General features: G+C 43.3%; 1 protein-coding gene across 7 annotated transcripts; it reads right to left on the reverse strand.

Moving 5' to 3' along the window:
• Positions 1–303: 303 nt before the first annotated feature.
• Positions 304–17,877, reverse strand: PTGER4 (prostaglandin E receptor 4). 7 transcript variants are annotated; one of them, XR_004284217.1, is made up of 6 exons: positions 17,294–17,877; positions 15,907–16,828; positions 13,528–13,596; positions 12,588–12,661; positions 10,642–10,870; positions 6,231–6,319 (listed from the first exon to the last, which is right to left on the reverse strand). XR_004284217.1 is itself a non-coding variant. In XM_032337524.1 (3 exons), exons 2-3 carry the CDS (start codon positions 16,783–16,785, stop codon positions 896–898), a joined length of 987 nt encoding a protein of 328 aa, XP_032193415.1. In that variant the 5' UTR covers positions 16,786–16,828; positions 17,294–17,877; the 3' UTR covers positions 304–895. The 7 variants fall into 7 exon arrangements, 3 of the variants coding, with proteins under 3 accessions (XP_032193415.1, XP_032193414.1, XP_032193416.1); XR_004284218.1 differs by lacking the exon at positions 10,642–10,870 and having other exon boundaries at positions 6,230–6,319; XR_004284216.1 differs by lacking the exons at positions 12,588–12,661; positions 13,528–13,596 and adding an exon at positions 7,926–8,049 and having other exon boundaries at positions 6,237–6,319.
• Between the last annotated feature and the right edge of the window lie 342 nt (positions 17,878–18,219).

Raw genomic sequence — 18,219 nt, forward strand, 5'->3', positions numbered from 1 at the left:
AACAAGTGAAGTCACCTAGGCCTAGTGCTTTCTTTTGGGGAGGGTTTTAAAATAGCCACATTGTAGGTCTTGTCAGTTATGTCACATTGAGTAATAGTATGGTTTGATTAAATCAGGATTCAAAAAAAGTCCATTTCATCTGTTTATATGTCTCTTCATTTTTTATTTTTTAAAAAGATTTTATTTATTTATTTGAGAGAGAGAGAGAACACAGGAGTGGGGTTGGGGGTCAGGGGGTAGAGGGGTAGAGGGAGTGGGAGAAGTGGACTCCTCGATGATCAAGGAGCCCAACATGGGGATGGATCCCAGGACCCTGAGTTCATGACCTGAGCTGAAGGCAAAAGCTTAACTGACAGCCACCCAGGCGCCCCATGAATTTGATTTCTTATAGATGGATATGATTTAGCTCTCTAACATTCCCCCCAACATATTATTTATTCACCACTTCTGTCTCCATTACCATAAAACTGATTATCATTTTGGCTTCAATCTATATTATTTAATAAGATACGTAATTATCACACATAGTTAATCTGACCTAGGATATTATCAGTCTACCTTTTTTTGTACTTTGTTGCGTACACAATCGATAATTACTTCTGTTGTTTTTCTGTAATTTTCCATATATATATATTACTAGTTTTTCCCTTCACTGACTAATAGAAATGTAATACTACTCTCAGTATTGCCAAATATTAGCTAATCTGTTAATTTTTTTTTTAAACCTTGGAGAGATCCTAGAGCCCCTCTCCTGCCTCATTCTAGATGCACACCCTCCTGGCCTGCTACAGGGCTGTTGCCTTGAGCTCTTTCATCATTGTTCTCCGAATTCTCTTTGCTTCTCCCTTGCATGGAATCTTGTTTCACCCCTTCTCAAAAAAAAATATTGACCTAATTATTCAGATTTTGTGTGTGGACTTGCCAAGGTTAAACGTTTTCTGGACATAGGAATGTTTGGCAGACTCTTCTGTTGGCTCCCATGCTGTGGAATGCGGTGGGTGACCTAGAAAGGTAAAGATAGGGTAATGAATGAATGGTAAAGACATTGATTTGATATGAGAATCAGAGGCCCAACCATCTTTTCTTTCTTTTTTTTCCAAAGTGCTTCCAGCCTGCAGCTAAAGCCCCAGGTGTGCCCCAGGACAGCTCCATGCTAAACAGCAGGATGAAATGTGCTCTTTTGTTATGAGTCTCTTTCTCTCTGGTTCCATTTCTTGTGTATCTGGAGAGCCGCCTTGCGATCATACTTGCGGTGTCTGAGACTCAGGTTTGGAGGTGCTGGGAAGGGCACGTGGTGGGGAGGGCCGAGGAAGTGAACACACTTTATGGTATATTTTGTTCTGAAGCGATCACAAGGACAGGTTCACTGCTGTCTGGAAGGAAAGCAATGCTGCTAAAACTCTCATAAGTTGAAATGGTGTGAAGTGAAGAAACAATGACCCTTAATTTATATGGAAAAATTTTTGAGTTTTCTCAAACCCCCAAAATAACCTTAGACCTTTTTGATATCCTAGGACAGATTTTGCCAACAAATGCACAAAAGAGCTCCAGATAGAGCACAGGCACTCACAGACACAGTTCAAGCCCTGGCGGCTTGGTGCCAGGAGGCTGAGCGTCAATTTGGGGCAGGAAATTGGGGGGCCTCTGTCGCCACTCAGGGTTGCGCTGCCTCTGGAATGGCTCGATGTGAAACCAACACTGAATGCTATTTTTGCTTTTCACCTTTTTTGGTAAAAGCAAAAGTCTTCTTTGGATTTCTTTGGGTTAGTGAAACCATACTAACGTAGGTCTTTCGTTAAGGGCGAAGTGGTGTAATGCAAACCTTGGGAAAGTGGGAAATGCCTGTAGCTTAGGAAAAATGACTGTCTCGTGTCATGTGGCTATTTCTGCATTAAGATTTAAGGCCAAAGGCATAGCTAACAGTAAATACTACTGTACCTTGGTTTTCCCATGGGCCTTTGTGTTTGTGACCCCAATAAGAAACCATGGAGAGGGTCCTTTGGGAAAGAACTTTTGTATTCCATGGTCTTCTCATCAAAGTACCACTTAATAGCTGTACCAATCTCACCAACTTTCCTCACACACTTGACGTGTTGGTTAGATTATCTTAAAGATAATGAGATGGAGTTAAGATGATATATCTGTCCACTATATCCTGTTGGGACCATGAAGAGTTTAATACAAGCCAGTCAGACAATCAGAATTTTCTTGCATAGAAAGTTTGAAGCTCTAAATGTTCAGGAACAAGTTTCCCACTAGAAACTATCTTCATTTCACATAGCTGTAAGTTTTATAAATAAATGTGGAATGGATGATGGACAACGCTGACGTTTTTCTTCCTCGACTCTTCCTTTAATAAGCCAGACGTAACAATCAAAAGACATTGTCAGGGACTGAATTGTATCTCCTTGAAATTCAGATGGTGAAGCCCTCTCCCTGATCCCATGTAGCTGTATTTGGAGGTAGGGCCTTCAAGCAGATAATTCAGGTCAAACCCAGGTCAGAAGGGTGGGCCCTAACCCAGTATGAGTAGTGTCCTTATAAGAAAAGAGACATCAAGGAAGCAGGTGTTCAGAGAGAAGGCCATATGACAGCATAGCAAGAAAATGGCCATCTCAAGGCGAAGAGAGAGGCCTTAGGATAAGCCAAGCCTGCTAGAACCTTGACCTTGGGCCTTCAGCCTCTAGACCGTAAGAAAATAAGTTTCTGCTTGAGGCCATGTGGTCTGTGGTATTTTGTTATGGTAGCCCTAGCAAACTAATATGGACATAGAAGCCAATTTAAAAATGTACAAAGGATTCGAATAGACATTTCTCTAGAGAAGATATAAAAAAGGCCAGTAAGCATGTGCAAAGGTTCTCAACACCATCAGTCACTAGGGAAATGAAAATCAAAATCACATATCCATTAGGATGGCTAGAACCAAAAAAGACAGTAAATACTAATGAGGAAAAAAATGTATCGATGAGGATACAGAGAGATTGAGCCTCTTCTGCATTGCTGGTGGGAATATAAGATGGTGCAAGCACTTGGGAAAACAGTTTGGCAGTTCCTCAAAAAACTAAACATATAGTTAACATATGACCCAGCAATTTTATTCCCAGCATAAACTTGTATACAAATGCTACTATCAGAAATACAGAAATATTTTTTTTAAAAAAGGAAATACATAAGTATTACACCTCCATAAAAGGGAAATGAAGTACTGATTTGTGCTACAACATGGATGAACCTTGGAAATACGCTAAGTGAAAAAAGCCTGATATTGAAGGCCACATATTGTGTGACTCCATTTATGTCCAAAATAGGAGAATCCATAGATAAAGCGGTTGACAGATGCTAAGGAGAGAGGAGAATGGGGGGGGGGGGTGCCCGCAGTTGGGCATGTGGTTTCTTTTAGGGATGATAAGTATGTCCAGGGATCAGCAGTGATGGTTGTATTCTGTGAACATACTGAAATATGGGGCAAACTTTATAATATGTGGATTTTATTTTAATTAAAAAGAAGAATAAACCAGAATCCAGATTCTGGATGATGAACCTCTGAAGTGAAGTGTGAGTGAGATTATGCTTTGAGTATTAGTAATGCTAACTTGTGAATGAGGCGTTGCTTTTCCTCCATAAACACAGCTGATATATAGTATGGGTGGTATATTATATGTATTTCATTTATATACAAATCTAAAGATTGTCTCATTGTCCATATACATGGGAGAAGAATGAAAGCCTCTCTCACAGGTAAAATATTCTCTGAAAACATTGTTTTTTAGGTTTTGGTTAGAATGGGGAAAAAGAACATCTCAGGCTTGGGCCAGAAGCTCCTTCTCTAAGCTTCCCTGACATCAGCTGAGAATCACTGTGCCTTCGGGTCTATGAAGATGCAAGTCCCGACATCATCCAAAAATATCTTTAAAAACTTGCAAATGGCAAGTCACAACCTCACTTCTGGGGATTACTCTGAGTGTGTCCTTATACTGGTACCATGTGTCAGCTAGGGGCTTTTCAGAAATGTGCACACCCCAGACCTACAGATACTGTTCTCACAAGTTCTCCAGAGGACTCTGATGCATGATCAAGTTTGAGAAGCACTGATTCGGAGAATTTACAAGTCGGGAGGGCCACAAGCTTATGCTGATTTTTTGGTAATAAATATTTGGGTTCTCCACACAGAGTTCTTCATAAGTTAGGCCTAATACGGTCTCCCCTATACTCTCCTCCGCCCATATGTGATTTTAAGCCCACCTTACACCGAGATCTTGGTTTCTAAATATCATTCTCCATTAAGTGGATCCAAGGCTTTGTACTGTTGTAACTTTTTTCTAAATTTGACATTACTTCAAAATAAAGTAATTTAAAAATTCCAATTTAAAAGGATGTAGACGATGACCTGAAACAAACAAAAATCACACAAGTTTTCCAAAACTGAGGATATGGAACTCAGACTGAGTGCATTTATTTATTATCATTTCCAAAATAATTTCAGTTGGTACAACTGCTTCTTAAAACCGTATCTCTACCAGGCTCAGAATTTAATTACAACCAAGCAATTCACAAAAACTCTTTAAGCAACAAAACATGCTTAGTATTTCCTTGAGAAAGGTCCTTCAAATGTGTATAGCATCGCTGGGTGTTACACAGAACTGCTAGAAAGTATGTGTCCCAGTTCTGCACTCCTCATGTTGTTAAACTCTTAAAGCTTCCGGGATACTTCCACATCTCAAAATAAAAGCTTTCATGGGGCAGTCTGCCTTCCTCTTAAATTTTAAAGGATACTCGAGATCATTCCTTAGGAAAGGAAAACTATGAACACTTTAAGAGGGAAAACAAGTTGCTTAGACTCCTTTCATATTTTACATTTCAATTATGGGTTCTTTATTCAGACCTTTGAAAATCTGTTATATTTTAAAAAGTATCAGTGGGGACAAAAGTAGAAAATATTTACCAGCAGGTTAGCTTCTTCCGAACTCACAGTTTTCTGGATAAATACATGTAGCATCACTAAAAATTTTTCACTATGTATTACACATAGCTTGGAAAGAACTTTAATATTCTGGACTATAACATTCATGTCTTAAAATAGTATCTTGCTTTATTCCTTTTATAATACTAAACTCTTTTAAAAATTTATATCTTATTTTATAGCTATGAATCTCACTGTGTATTTTCTACACCTTGGCCTGAATTTGTTTATGAAAAAAATCTAACATCTGCAACTTCAGCTGGTTATACTGGGAAGGGGCCGGGGAGGTTACCATAATTTTATTATACCTTGTATTAACAATAAACCTTCTCACAGAGAAGAAAATAGTTTAAATACCTTAAATCATATTTACAACAATAAAATTCACATTTCATGCTTTAGTGAGACACTTAAATCACAAGATAGTCCTTATAGTTTATTGGAATAGAGCCCTTCAGTACCTGGCCTTCTGCTGTATGCCAGATACAAAGCTCTGGATGTTACGAAAAATAGCAAAACTTATGCCATCTTCCTATCAACTAGAAAAACCGAGGGTAGATCTTCCCAGCCATCAAGTGGTGACAGAAATCCTGTGTCATAGTGAAGTGAAAAGCAATGTGCTTCCAACCACAGGTCCCTTATGAATCCACTTGACTGTCTGGAAAGTGCTAAAGAGCCCAGATGTTCTTTAATACACTTCCTTCATGTGTCTATTGCACAGGATTTTATATGCTTCCAGAAATAGTGCTGTATTTCTTTCCTTAGCTACTATATACATTTTTCTGATAAGTTCAGTGTTTCATTGGGAAATGGGACTTGCAGAGAGTTCCCTTTGGGGGCAGGCCCAGACCTGCTGCTCCCATTAACCTCATCCACCAGTAATACACTCTCTGAATCCTGCCCCTGGGAGGAGTCCGAGGTCTCTGATATTCGCAAAGTCCTCAGGGAGGTGGTGTCTGCTTGGGCCAGGCCCACGCCAGGTACACCCGGAAGCAGATTCCTACCTCCAAGACCATTTTCACTGAGGTCCGGCATGTATAGGAGGGTCTGAGATGTGCTGCTGATCTCCTTCAGCTCTCGGGAGAGGAAGGAGCGGGAGTGGCCAGACATGGCGGAAGATGTCCTTCTGCTGTCTGAGCAGTGCTGTCCCGAATGATCTCTGCGGGACCCACCAATGCGGCAGAAGAGGCACTTGATCTTCTCTATTGCTTTGCTGAGCACTGTCTTCCGCAGAAGGATGTAGATCCAGGGGTCCAGGATGGGGTTCACAGCAGCAATTCGGATGGCCTGCAAGTCTGGGTTTTTGCTGATTTCTCGCACCAAACGTGGCTGATACAACTGGTTGATGAACACCCGTACCTGCATAAATTAGATGCTCATGTTTAGGTGTTGTCACTCATCAGCTGGGGAAATATTTGCATCAGTGTCTAACATACTAATATCAGCTAGCAGCTCTCCTTTCTATTAATAAGTGCCAAGAAAGAGCAGCTTACATGGTAAGCCTCAGAAAAACCGGTAATTGTGCAATCGCATTTGTTTTGAGTTAGTGTGACTTCAATATTTCTGTAACTATCTTATGACTATCTTCCCTTGATCAAAGAAGGTATACAAAAATGCAATGTATTTACAGGCAACACATGTATCCTCAAGAAACATTTTATTAACTTCCTTTCTGTGAGTGCTTTTAAGTTTTTGCCATTCAAATGCAGTATCTTTTTCCCTCCATACCCACTGATTTTCCTTATTCCAGTTGCCTTTTCATTTTTTTTAATTTTATTAATTTTTTAAAAAATATTTTATTTATTTGCCGGAGAGAGAGCGGTTACAAGGAGGGGGACTGGCAGGCAGAGGGAGAAGCAGACTCCCTGCTGAGCAGGGAATCCAATGCAGGACTCCACCCCAGAACCCTGGGATCATGACCTGAGCTGAAGCCAGATGCTTAACTGACTGAGCCACATAGACACCCCTCCTGTTGCCTTTTTATATATGTAAATGAAACTGATTTTGTAAGGTAACTAACCATCCAATCATCACAGAAAAGTCCAGTGATTCCTTTATTATAGAGTCTAGTAAGAATACACTGGAAACTTTTAAACCACTATCTGAATCTCGTATCATCCAGAATGACCAGAGAGTAGTTTCTGTTTTCTCTTTAGAGTCTGATCATACTAATTCTCTGTGTTACCAACTCTTCCTTCAAACACCTTTTCCAATTTTTTCCCTCCCACTGCATTTCTCGCCTGGATGACTGCCTCAGCCACCCAAGTGGCTTTCCCACCTCCAATCCCTCTCCTCTCCAATTCATCCTCCAAACTGCCACCAGAGGATTCTGTCTAGAAAGCAGATCTAACTGTGTTGCTCAATTGCAAAACCTTCAGTGGCTCCCTGCTGCTTGTAAACTATAGTTTTGTTCATCAACTGCCACTCTGTGCATCTTTCCTGGAACTCCTGTCGGAATCAGTCCCTTCTGGGGTGCCTGGGTGGCTCCGTCGGTTACTGAGCCACAGTCGGTTACTCAGACAGTAAAACTCAGTCGGTTAAGCGACTGCCTTCAGCTCAGGTCATGATCTCCCCCAGTCCTGGGATCAAGCCCCACATTAGGAAGCCTGCTTCTTCCTCTCCCTCTGCCTGCTGCTCCCCCTGCTTGTGCTCCCTCTCTCAAATAAAGACAATCTAAAAAAAAAAAAAAAAAAAAAAAAAAAGAATCCGTCCCTCCTTTGTGTCTGTCTAGCATTTGAGGCAGTAAATAGCCAAGTGCTGAAAGCAGCTGTGCACAGACCAGTCAGGAAGAAAACTGGTTCTACCACAGTTTGAACTGTTTTACGGCAAAATGCACGTCTGCAGCCTGCGACAGGACAGGTACGCATGAATGACAGGAGCATAAGGAGACCCTGACAACCTGTTTAATATTTTGGAGTCTTATTTTTGACAGTTCACAAGTTTTGCACTTACTATAATCACTTACTCATATATTCTTTCATGCATTTAATCATTTAAGAGTAGGCAGCTATAGTGTGTTAGGCGTTGCGTAAGTCTGGCCACAAAAAGTTGCATTAAATACCACAAACTTCTTGAAGGCAGAGAATAATCTACAATGCAGAAGACAGGAAGGAAAACCAGCTGTGACTGCAGAGTGATTAAATGAAATGGGAGAAGAACATAGGGGAGCACGACTAATCCAGATTGGGGGCAGGAGGGTGTCAGAGGAGGCTTCTGGAGGCTCCTGCCAGAGGAGGGAGCTTGCCTGGGGTTTTTGATGGATGAGGGGGAGTTTGCTAAATTTAGAAGGAAGGACATAGCATTTCAAATAGAGGTAATTCCATGTGTAAAGTCATAGAAGAATGAAATAATACACCAGCTTCTGGGAACGTCAAATGATTTCATTCTGAAAAGAGCATGAATTTATGTAAACTTAAGGATGACTACATTTTATGCCTTAGAGGAAAAAGCACTTGCCGAATGTACACTCTTATCTTAGAGTATTGTTGTCTAAATCGTCCTTCTAATTCCACTAGGATCTTTTATGTAAAAATCTCACTTCACATAAAGAGTAGTTTTAAGATAACTGACCTCTGTCTTGAGCAATTGTTTAATAATTATTACTTGCCTTTAGTAATTATTTTAACTTGGGGAGAAGGAAGAGGGTAGTCCCCGGCAAGGATGCATTAAAAACCATAAAAAGGGAGAAAGAACTCATGAAAGCAGAGCTGGAGCCATTTAACTAGGGGCAAATACCTCTAATGAGAGTTGAGGACAGTGCTGCTTTACCATACCATATAATAATTAATGTTCATGGGGCATTAATCACCATGAATGAAAGAGAAGGGATATTTTAGAAAGATTTATAACAGTGTAGATAAAATAAGTTCAAAATGCTGAAGGAAACAAGTGACATTAATCTGCGAAACTGAACTCATGAGAAACTTGTCTAGATGAAGCTAGATCACTGAGGTGTAACCATATGTCAATTTCTTCTTTACGGGGAATTCAGAACTTGATCAGTTACAGGTCCACAGTCCTTTTCTAAGAAATTCGTTTTTTATTTGCAGTTATTTTGTTGTTATTCTTTCTTTTTTTTTTCTTTTCTTTTCTTTCTTTCTTTCTTTCTTTTTTTTTTGATTGCAAAACCTGACCTAAACTTATTTTGGCAGTAAAAGCTGAACTAACTAGACCATGGGGGTATTTATACTTTATTTATTCTACTGAGTATAAGTATTCCTGTGTTTTGCCTCAGAGGTATTGTCCCAACTACATATTAAACAGTACATTACTTAACTGGTTTTCTAAAAGCCAAGAAATTCTGAATTCTAAAACACATCTGGCCCTAAATATTTTAGATAAGGGATTATGGTCCTGTAAATTTCATAGAATAAAACAAAATGGCCAAATGGCTCTCAATAGCATAAAATTAATACCTTGGTCTTTGGAAGATAACTAAATAAAAAGTGAACTAGAATAAACAGAAGTATATGATGTCTTAATAGACTTTCAGAAACCTGCTTGCACAAGCGATACAAGTCAAAGCAGGATTGATTGTCTATCTTTATAAATTAGTGAAACAAAGCATTTTTGTTTTGTTTCTTCTTACCATAAACTTTATTAAGGCAATGAGCTGCGTTTGGGCACTTAGAGATGCCTTTTCTCAGATGAAGTGTTACCAAGACCTGAAGGTTCTGAGGAACTTATCAAGCCACCCAGTCAATGGCTAATTCTGGTCTGGGCCCCAACGTCTCCCAGTGAATTCCATGTTGCTTTTTCTGTTCTACAGGCTGGCTGGCTTTCTGTTTAAGAATCATTGGTACAAAAAGCATGAGGTTTATATATTACTCATATCACCTACTATGTTCCTAAGGGTCAAAGAAATAATGGACTCAAATTTGTTAGTATCAGACCTTCCCAGTGCACAGCCTTTAGGAAAAAACCGCAAGACGGGTCTGTGAGAACTTGAGACTTGCAGCCTCCAGGTGGCGCTGTTGCTCCACCTGGGAGTTTTTGCACTACAGGTTCTCTCTAAATAAAAGTTTTCACAGTTATCTCTAAGACCCTTTTCCAGAATAGAATCTTGGTTAACTCTGAACTTTACATTTCTGAGATTTCTAACATTGAAATCTTTTGTTGCTGGTTGCCTCTCCCACCACTACCTCAAAGGAAACAGGGTGAGTATGGCAAGGAGAAAAAATTTTGAAAGGTTGAAATGGATATAAAAGGAATGAAATTTGTAGCTTTTACAGGAATGTATTAGGAGTTAACATTTTATTTTAGAATTTCTACGATGTTTTAGAAAAGCCAGAGAGTTGTAAAAAATTAATAATTGGGATTTTGTAATCCAAGGTGATGAGAAACATCACAGCAATCTGTGTCTCCCTTCATCCAAAGCTGTATTTTATTTTGACTAGTGTCCAAGGGAACGAAGGAAGTCCTACTTTAGTTCCATGGCCGGGTGGGGGGTGGGGGGTGGGGGGTGGAGGGGGGTGGGTGGGGGGTGGAAGGGGAGGGTTGCGGCGGTTGTGCAAGCTTACAATATAATATAAGCCACTGAGCCTGGTTATTTAATTTCATTTTAGGAAAGGAGAGCCCACAGGATAGCAATAAAGACCAGCATGAAAAGTAACATTTCAGGTTCAGATCAAAACATTCTTAAAAGGTGTTCAAATCATTAAAAAAAAAAAATCAAGACGAACCAGTTTTCCTTTGTAGCATGTTCTCATTAGAGATTGACTTGAGGTGGAGAAAAAGACAAACATGAACAAAAGCTCCATGCTCTCCATAGTGTTTGAAAAAGTCTAGCAATCTCTGTCTCACTTTAAAGGCTACTCTCCCCAAAGCAGGGGAAACTCCAGATTAAGATGGGAATATCCATAGCAGTAGTTCAATGTCATGTGGGGAGGTGAAAGTGCTTGTCTGGAATTCCTGTCAAAATAAACAGTTTTCAGTGTTGGAAGAGTGTGCTCCTGATAAAACAGAACCTCTGCATGGGCTGGGGGGGGGGGGGTTTGAGTAGAGACCCCTTAAAACAGTTCACTGGATACAAACAACATGTATACTTCTTGCAATTTTAAAAGTGAATCTCTTTTTTAGGAGCCGCAGATTTGTGCGTGTGCTTTATCTTTAATATTGGCAGACACTACAATATTCTGAAGTGCTTGAAGATGACCAGAAATTAGGACTCAGGAGCACTGGAACATAACTTGGAGAAAACACGATAAACCCAAAACAAGGTGTGAGGACAGGAGAGCTGTGTGTTGCAGAGGCACAGGCACACGCTCTGAATCAGACTAACCTCTGTTCAAATCCTGGCCCCGTTCCTTCTAATAATGAATGTGCAGGTGATGACAGGGCTTCGTACAATGCCTGGCACATAACCTACATGTCTGGTGTCCTTGCTTTCTTGGGAGCCCATGCATGTAAGTTTGGCTACTGTGGAATACAGGAATAATTTCAAAACCACAGTTTAGAAGTAACTTTGGGGTACAGTTAAAGGATTTGGTATCAAAAACATGTCCTTCCTATGTAAGAAAAACCTGTTAGCAGGGAATGTCTAATTGAAGAATGTTGAAATTTTGATGAGACTGATTTAGTCATTGACTGTCAAAGTACAAATGCTTTCTAATAAATGACAAGATCCTAGAGCAGGGTTTGTGTGTGCTGTGTGTTCTGTTCCAAGAACATAAATGGAATTATCTGTGTGTGCTCAGTTATCTAACTGCCCTGTGAAGAATCCAAAATTGACACAGCTGTTACTAGAAATTCTTACCACTTTTTTTTTTTTTTAATGACAAAAAATATTTAAGTAAAGGATAGTGGAAAGAATTCTTACCTGTGTGTCAGTGTAAGGAAGCTCCGTTCCCCTTCCCTCTGGGTCACTAACGAGTCATTTATTGTAGGCAAATTAATTTCTACAGGTCAGTCTCTACACTGAAAATACATTTCTGAAGTCACTTTTTTGTTGTCGTTTGTTCGTTTTGTTTTTTTTCTATTCAAGCTTTCAGTATTCTAATGGGCGATTACAAGAATCACTTTGTGTCTTGGGGGGAAAAATCTTAGCAGATGTTCATAAAACTGAGCCTTGACAGGTCAGCAAAGTGTGGTAAAAATCCAGGAGACTGGGACCCCCCTGCCCCCCACAGCTCCTCAGCAAGTTGCAGAAGGATAGAAATTATTCAGTGCCCTTGAGAAGACTGAGGAGCAGAGTGCAAATCCTGGCTAGCCTTGCTTTCTGCACTATTGGGACGAGACGCTGGATGTGGGAATCCCTTCTTTCCATGGGCCACTCTGCAGTGTCCAGCGTTCTACCACCAACTTGGTCTGCAATTCCAGGTTTATGACTAAAAGACTGCTTTCAGGAATGGCTGTGTTTTTAACTGAGCCAAATTTATTTGAAAAATAATCAAATGGTTCAGGTTCTGCTGTAAGAGTACTTGAATTCATGGCATTCCTCTTACTCCTTTAACTGTGATTTGTACTTCCTCCGAAATCCCATCAGCTGTCCCGGGACTCTGGTTTGCTTTCAGTCAAGTCTATCTATTCCCACCGTTTCCTCTGCTCTAATAAATCTTTCTTGATCGAATGCTGGTGAAGGCTTTATAGAGACATCGGGCGTATAGGAAACAACCAAATTAACACTCACAAGAAGCTATTTTCCTAAAGATCAATGTTTTCCTTGTCCAAAGCAGAAGATGAACCAAACTGGCCATTCTACCCCTAAAAGAGATGAATCCTTGTCACTTAGAGTAAGAAGAAAGAAAATAAGAGAAGGAAGTAGGTGGTAAATACGGCCTCGGCCTGCCTATGCAAGGGGGAATGTGCTTTTCAAATCCTACGGCATTAACTGTTTAGTGCTGAGGCAAAAGATTTGATTTTAATTGTTAGCTCAACATTAGTGACTGCAGAATTGGGCACCAGAAGTTGATCTAGCTATAGTATTTAACATTGGGACCTTAGGAGGCTGTTGTCTTGTTCGCATATTTCAGAAGAAGTCACCTTTTATTTATCTTAAGTGTAGACTCATTTCTTCACCTTTTTTTTTTGTTTAAAAAAAAAAAACAGAGACTGGTTTTAAATGGAAGAATAGGCAGAATGACAAGAACCACCTTCCCACCAAATCTTGTCATGTAACGTTCCTTGTTGAATGTACTTATAACACCTTCTCTGTTCATTGATTATGACTCACTTTAGAAAATTTCTCAAGTTTAGCACAGTTTCTTTTATCTGCGATTAAGCTCCCAATCTTTCTCAAATTTCCATTCCAAGCTCTGTTTAAAAGACATGTGTTTTGGATAACAAATTAAAATTTACTTTTTCTTAGCAGATGTTCATATGTAACTCAGTATCAGGTGCCCTCTAAGAGCCACTGTAATTTTTTTCCCCCTTGTGTCCAAAAGACAAAATTTGGCTGCTTATTAAACCTCAAACACTGTGTCAAGCTTTCTGAAACTTCAAGTAAGATCTGTTTGCTCTCTTAGCCTTTCCAAAGCGTTTTAACCGTTTTTGAAGGGTTTGATATTCCTCAAATAGGATTAGCAACCAACTTGCTTTGATAAAGGTAAAAAGGGTGCTTCATTACTTTCCTTGGAACTGAAGATAGGTCCGATGGCTTTACAAGTCAGAGTTCAGAAACTTTAAACTTCAGTTGCGATCTGAATATGAGAAACATGAAAATACAAGAAAGCTGTAAAAGTAAGCCAAGGAAGACTATAGTTATGGGTAAATCCCCCTTTTAACTCTTTCAGTAACAGGAGAACTGTGGGTGGGATAATGACTTCCTTGCTTATCATTAATTTACAACTAAACTGATTCTGAAATTAGACTTTTGTAGCCAGAACTAAAGGCTAAACCCCGAAGTTACTGTTCCTTGATTCCTTATTACTTACAAAGGCTTGTAAGTACTTAACTGTATGACTACTTCTTAGCTGAGCCAGTTTCAATTTACAGAGTAAAATTACATAGTATCTCCTGAACTACTGACTTTATATAATAGTGGATAGTATGTGTTGGTTAAAATGTGGCTAATTTGCAGACTACAAGTATACCTCCTATAGTTTCTTGCCTCTAGCTTCTCAAATAACATCAAAGGCTTTGTGATAAATGGCCCCCATACCAAAGGGGCAGGTCCACTTCAGCCCATAAAATGAATGAAGTTTTTTATGCCTCTTTGGATGTTTTAAGAAAACAATTCACCTGTCCCTGTGCAGTCATCAACAGCTTCATATGCTTACCTTCATATTTTACAAGTATGTGCATGTTGCTAAACTAGTTCTGTTTTCTCAGTTAAAGTGGATATTCTTCTGTATATAACAGCCCCTCACTTTGTCATTTATTGTACTGTAAAACATTAGGCAGCAGCCAGAGAAAGGAGCCTTAGCGGGAGCAGGGTTGTTTCTTCCAAAATCTCACTGTATTCTGAGTTGCCATTACAGACAGTAAAATATATTTATGTGGCTCAAGTGTGACTTAACTTGGTAAATTATACTGCACCCTGGAACGGTTTAAAAGCCCTTCTGGCCCATCATATATATTTCTGTTTTTTACAAATTGTCAAGAAGCTACTGTGTGCTGGCTCTCAGCCACATCTAAGTACACTCACTTTTATCAGAGATATAATATTTTGATATGAAAGATCCCTGGACTGTATTAAGAGAAAGAAAGGAAGAATAGCTCATTAAATTTATTTTCTCTTGTTCCCAATCAGCAGAAGAAAGAAAAGTTCTCTCTTTTTGAGTTGGTAGTTTAGAATTTTTAGAAATGGAGTGTTTTGAGAGATGGAAAAACCCAGAACTTGTTGCTTTCAAGAGAAACTCTAGGAAGGTGTTATGCACATGAGCCTATCAGTTGCTGGTGCACTCTGGTTTAAGGACAGGCTGAGAAGAGAACTTAGGTGCATTTTCAACCTTTCTGTTAATAACATTTTGAAAGCTAACCCAAAGGCAATTTTAAAGAAGGCGGTGTCCCAAAAGTGAACTGTGCCAAAACTCAAATGCACACACTGTACGAAGGCCAAACTTAGAAATGTTCTAGGAGTGAGACATGATGTAATATTATGTGAACAGGGTTTGGAGTCAGGTGGGTCTGAGGTTCATCACAAGCTGCAGGGTTTTGGCTTGGCAATAACTAGATCACCACCTCTAAAGCTTCCTTTCTTTAGGATGGCACTGTACCTCTCACAGTTATTGAGAAGGCAAATTCAATAACCCCTTTACATCAGCCTGCCCTTCACAGGCTTGAGAATCCTGGTTTTCCTGGTCCCAAGAAAGAATGAAAGAACCTGACTCTGGGACATGCCCTAGTAGGAACTGGGACCCACACGTGCAATGCATAGCATGGTAAAGGCAGGAAGTCCAGCCTGACCATAGTTCTGCTAGATTATTTTAAGCAAGTCACGCCCTGTATCATGTGAGGGCGTCGGACTAGACCAAAACACATCCAGTCTCTCTAGCTCTAAACTTCTACATAATCTACCAAAACAAACAAACAAACCAAAAGAAAAAACTTAATGCATAAATCAAAGCACCAAAACCCCATTGCCCTAAGGAATGGTGTATAACAAAGAGATCACCACCCCCGAGGTTTCAGGCTTCTGTGGTTCACAGTGGAGGACCTAAGTCACACTACAGCGGTTTCCCCTCCGCATCAGACAGTGTCAGGTGTTCCCGGAACGCTCAAGGCCAATGTCAGGCAGCGAATGGTAGGAGCTGTCCCGGGAGAGAGAGGAAACCAGGCTTTCGGAGAAAGAAACTGGGGGGCCTAGGAGAAAAGCACCTGCTACATCTCACTGGGGATGCGGTCAAAGAGGAGGTTGGGCCTGCGCTGTGAGAAGTCCAGCGCCGAAACTCCAGGCCCGACCTGGAGCCACTGTCAAGGCACAAAGAGGGAAAAGAGGAAGCGGCAGACAGAGGAGGGAGGTGGATGCGGGGCAAGGACCCCTGAGGGCCCCATTCCCAGCCACTCACCACGAGCGGGATGGAGCAGATGAGCACCACCAAGGAGGTGGCGATGAGTAAGATGACCATCTGGATCTCGGCGCCCGCTATGCCGCGGAAACTCCGGCGGCGGCGAAAGTCGCTGAGGCGCGGCAGGGCGGGGGAGGCGGCGGCCGCGCTGCTCCGGCAGGGGGCCCAGGGCACCGCGAGCGGGCCCGCCGCGTGGTGCTGCTCCGTGCCCAGCGACGTGCGGCGCATGAACTGGCGGTGCATGCGGAGCAGCGCACCGCACACCAGCACGTTGCAGAGCACGGTGGCGAGGATGAGGAAGGAGCTGAAGCCGGCGTACATGTAGGAGAAGGCGGCGTGCGCCGTCACGTTGGTGGTCCAGTCAATGAAGCACCAGGTGTCCGGGTACTGCAGCCGCGAGCTGCCCAGACCCATGTTGGGCAGCGCGCAGAAGAGCACGTTGGACGCATAGACCGCGACGAGCGTGAGGCCGGCCAGCCGCTTGTCCACGTAGTGGCTGTAGAAGTAGGCGTGGTTGATGGCCAGGTAGCGCTCGATACTCATGGCACAGATGATGCTGAGGCCGGACAGGCTGAAGAAGAGCAGGATGAAGGTGCTGTACTCGCAGAGCGCTTCGCCTCCGGGCCACTGGCCCTTCATGTACGTGGCGATGGTCACCGGACTCACCAGCAACGTGCCCAGCAGGTCGGTGACGGCCAGCCCGCATACCAGCGTATAGAAGGTCGTCTCCTTCTGCTCCTTGCGCGACTTGCACAGCACCACGATCGCCACCAGGTTGCCCACCACCCCGAAGATGAACATCACCGCCGGGATGGTCACCGGGCTGTTCGGACGGTCGGGGGTCGAGGAGGCGGACGCATTGACCCCAGGCGTGGACATGATGCTGGCCGTCGGTACGCAGCCTTGGAGTTCGAGGCTGGGTCTGGGGATGGCAAGAGAGACAAAGGCGCGGTGAGCAGAAATTACCCCTTGCCGGGTGTCAGACCCAGGCCCAAGAAACACTGTGCTGATGAGACAGGACGAACGACTGGACCCTGCACGGTGGACTGTAGCCACTTACCAACTTCGGCCACCGAAATCTCCAGGCTCCGGACACGTCCTGCCAGAAGCACCACTCTACTGCCATTAATATTTGTGGGTTGATACTGCCAATCTCTCCTCCTCCCCCAGCCCAACTCTCTCCACCGCCAAGATGAACAAGACCTATCTCTAGGGATAAGTGAGTGGTTCGCGCTTATTCCCGACAGATTCTGAGTCAATAAAATCTTCACTGAAAACAAGTTACGGAAGGCAATTTGGAAAGCGCGCTAACTCCTCCCGGGCCCGGCTGGAGGAGCGCCAGCCCACCGCTCCCGGCCTAGTGCCCCCAACCCCTAGTCCGTCTCACCTGTGGTAGCCGCGGCGGTGGCAGCAGCTAGGACCCCAGGGTCAAGGCTCAGAAATCCACGACACGCCTCTAACCTGCCCTCAGTCTCGCCTGCTCAGTGTGGAGCTTGCCAAGCCTTTGTCTTTGAGAAGAGCCGGGTCCCGGTGGCTGCCAGTTTTCCGGAACTGGGGTCAGAATGGCAAGCTTTCAAAAACTTGGGAGAACCAGAAGGGTCGCGGGATGGGTCAACGCAATCTGATCTTGGATTTCTTTCTTCCTTTCTTCTTCTTTCTTCCGTACCTTCAAAGACGGGACCAAACTTCGAGGAGCCCGCCGGTCCGGTCCCCCGGCTGACAGCGCGCAGGTGGGGCCGCGCGCGCAGGTGGCACGGAGCCTTGGTCCCGGATTCCGACCACCCTCCTCCTCAACCCTGGGCAGCACGGGCGGCTATCGGGGCTGGCGGCTGCCACTGAGAATGCTTCCGACGCCCCGGGGGCGGCTTGACGTCCACTTGGCCTGAGGCTCTGACCTGGGATCTTTCATCTTCTTCCTCTTGGCTGCCGGGTTGCAAGCTCCGCTCTCGCCCTTCCAGCCTCTGTACAAACTTTTCTTCTGCTCCAAGTTTCCCTGGCGGAGGCGGGGACACGCAGAGCGCGGCCCGGGCGCCCATTGGCCGGCCGGGGAGAGGGCGGGGCGTGTTTTCTGTCGCCAGCGCCGCGAGGCAGCGCGCGGGGCTGGGAGGCGGGGCTCCGAGCCGCGCGCGAGGGCCGGCTCCCCGCGGCTGCCCGCAGCTTGCCCCGCCTCGTCCGGGTCGGGGTCGCGAAGACGGGGGCGCGCGTCTCAGGCTGGTGTGCAGAGTGCCGTTGTGGGCGGGGGCCCCGGGAGTCCCTGGTGCTCTCCCGGAACCCTCTGAGCTACTCCAGACTTGGCTTCCAGAGGGGACTAAC

The sequence above is a fragment of the Mustela erminea genome, chromosome 3 (assembly GCF_009829155.1).
Source record: "Mustela erminea isolate mMusErm1 chromosome 3, mMusErm1.Pri, whole genome shotgun sequence".
NCBI lineage: Eukaryota > Metazoa > Chordata > Mammalia > Carnivora > Mustelidae > Mustela > Mustela erminea.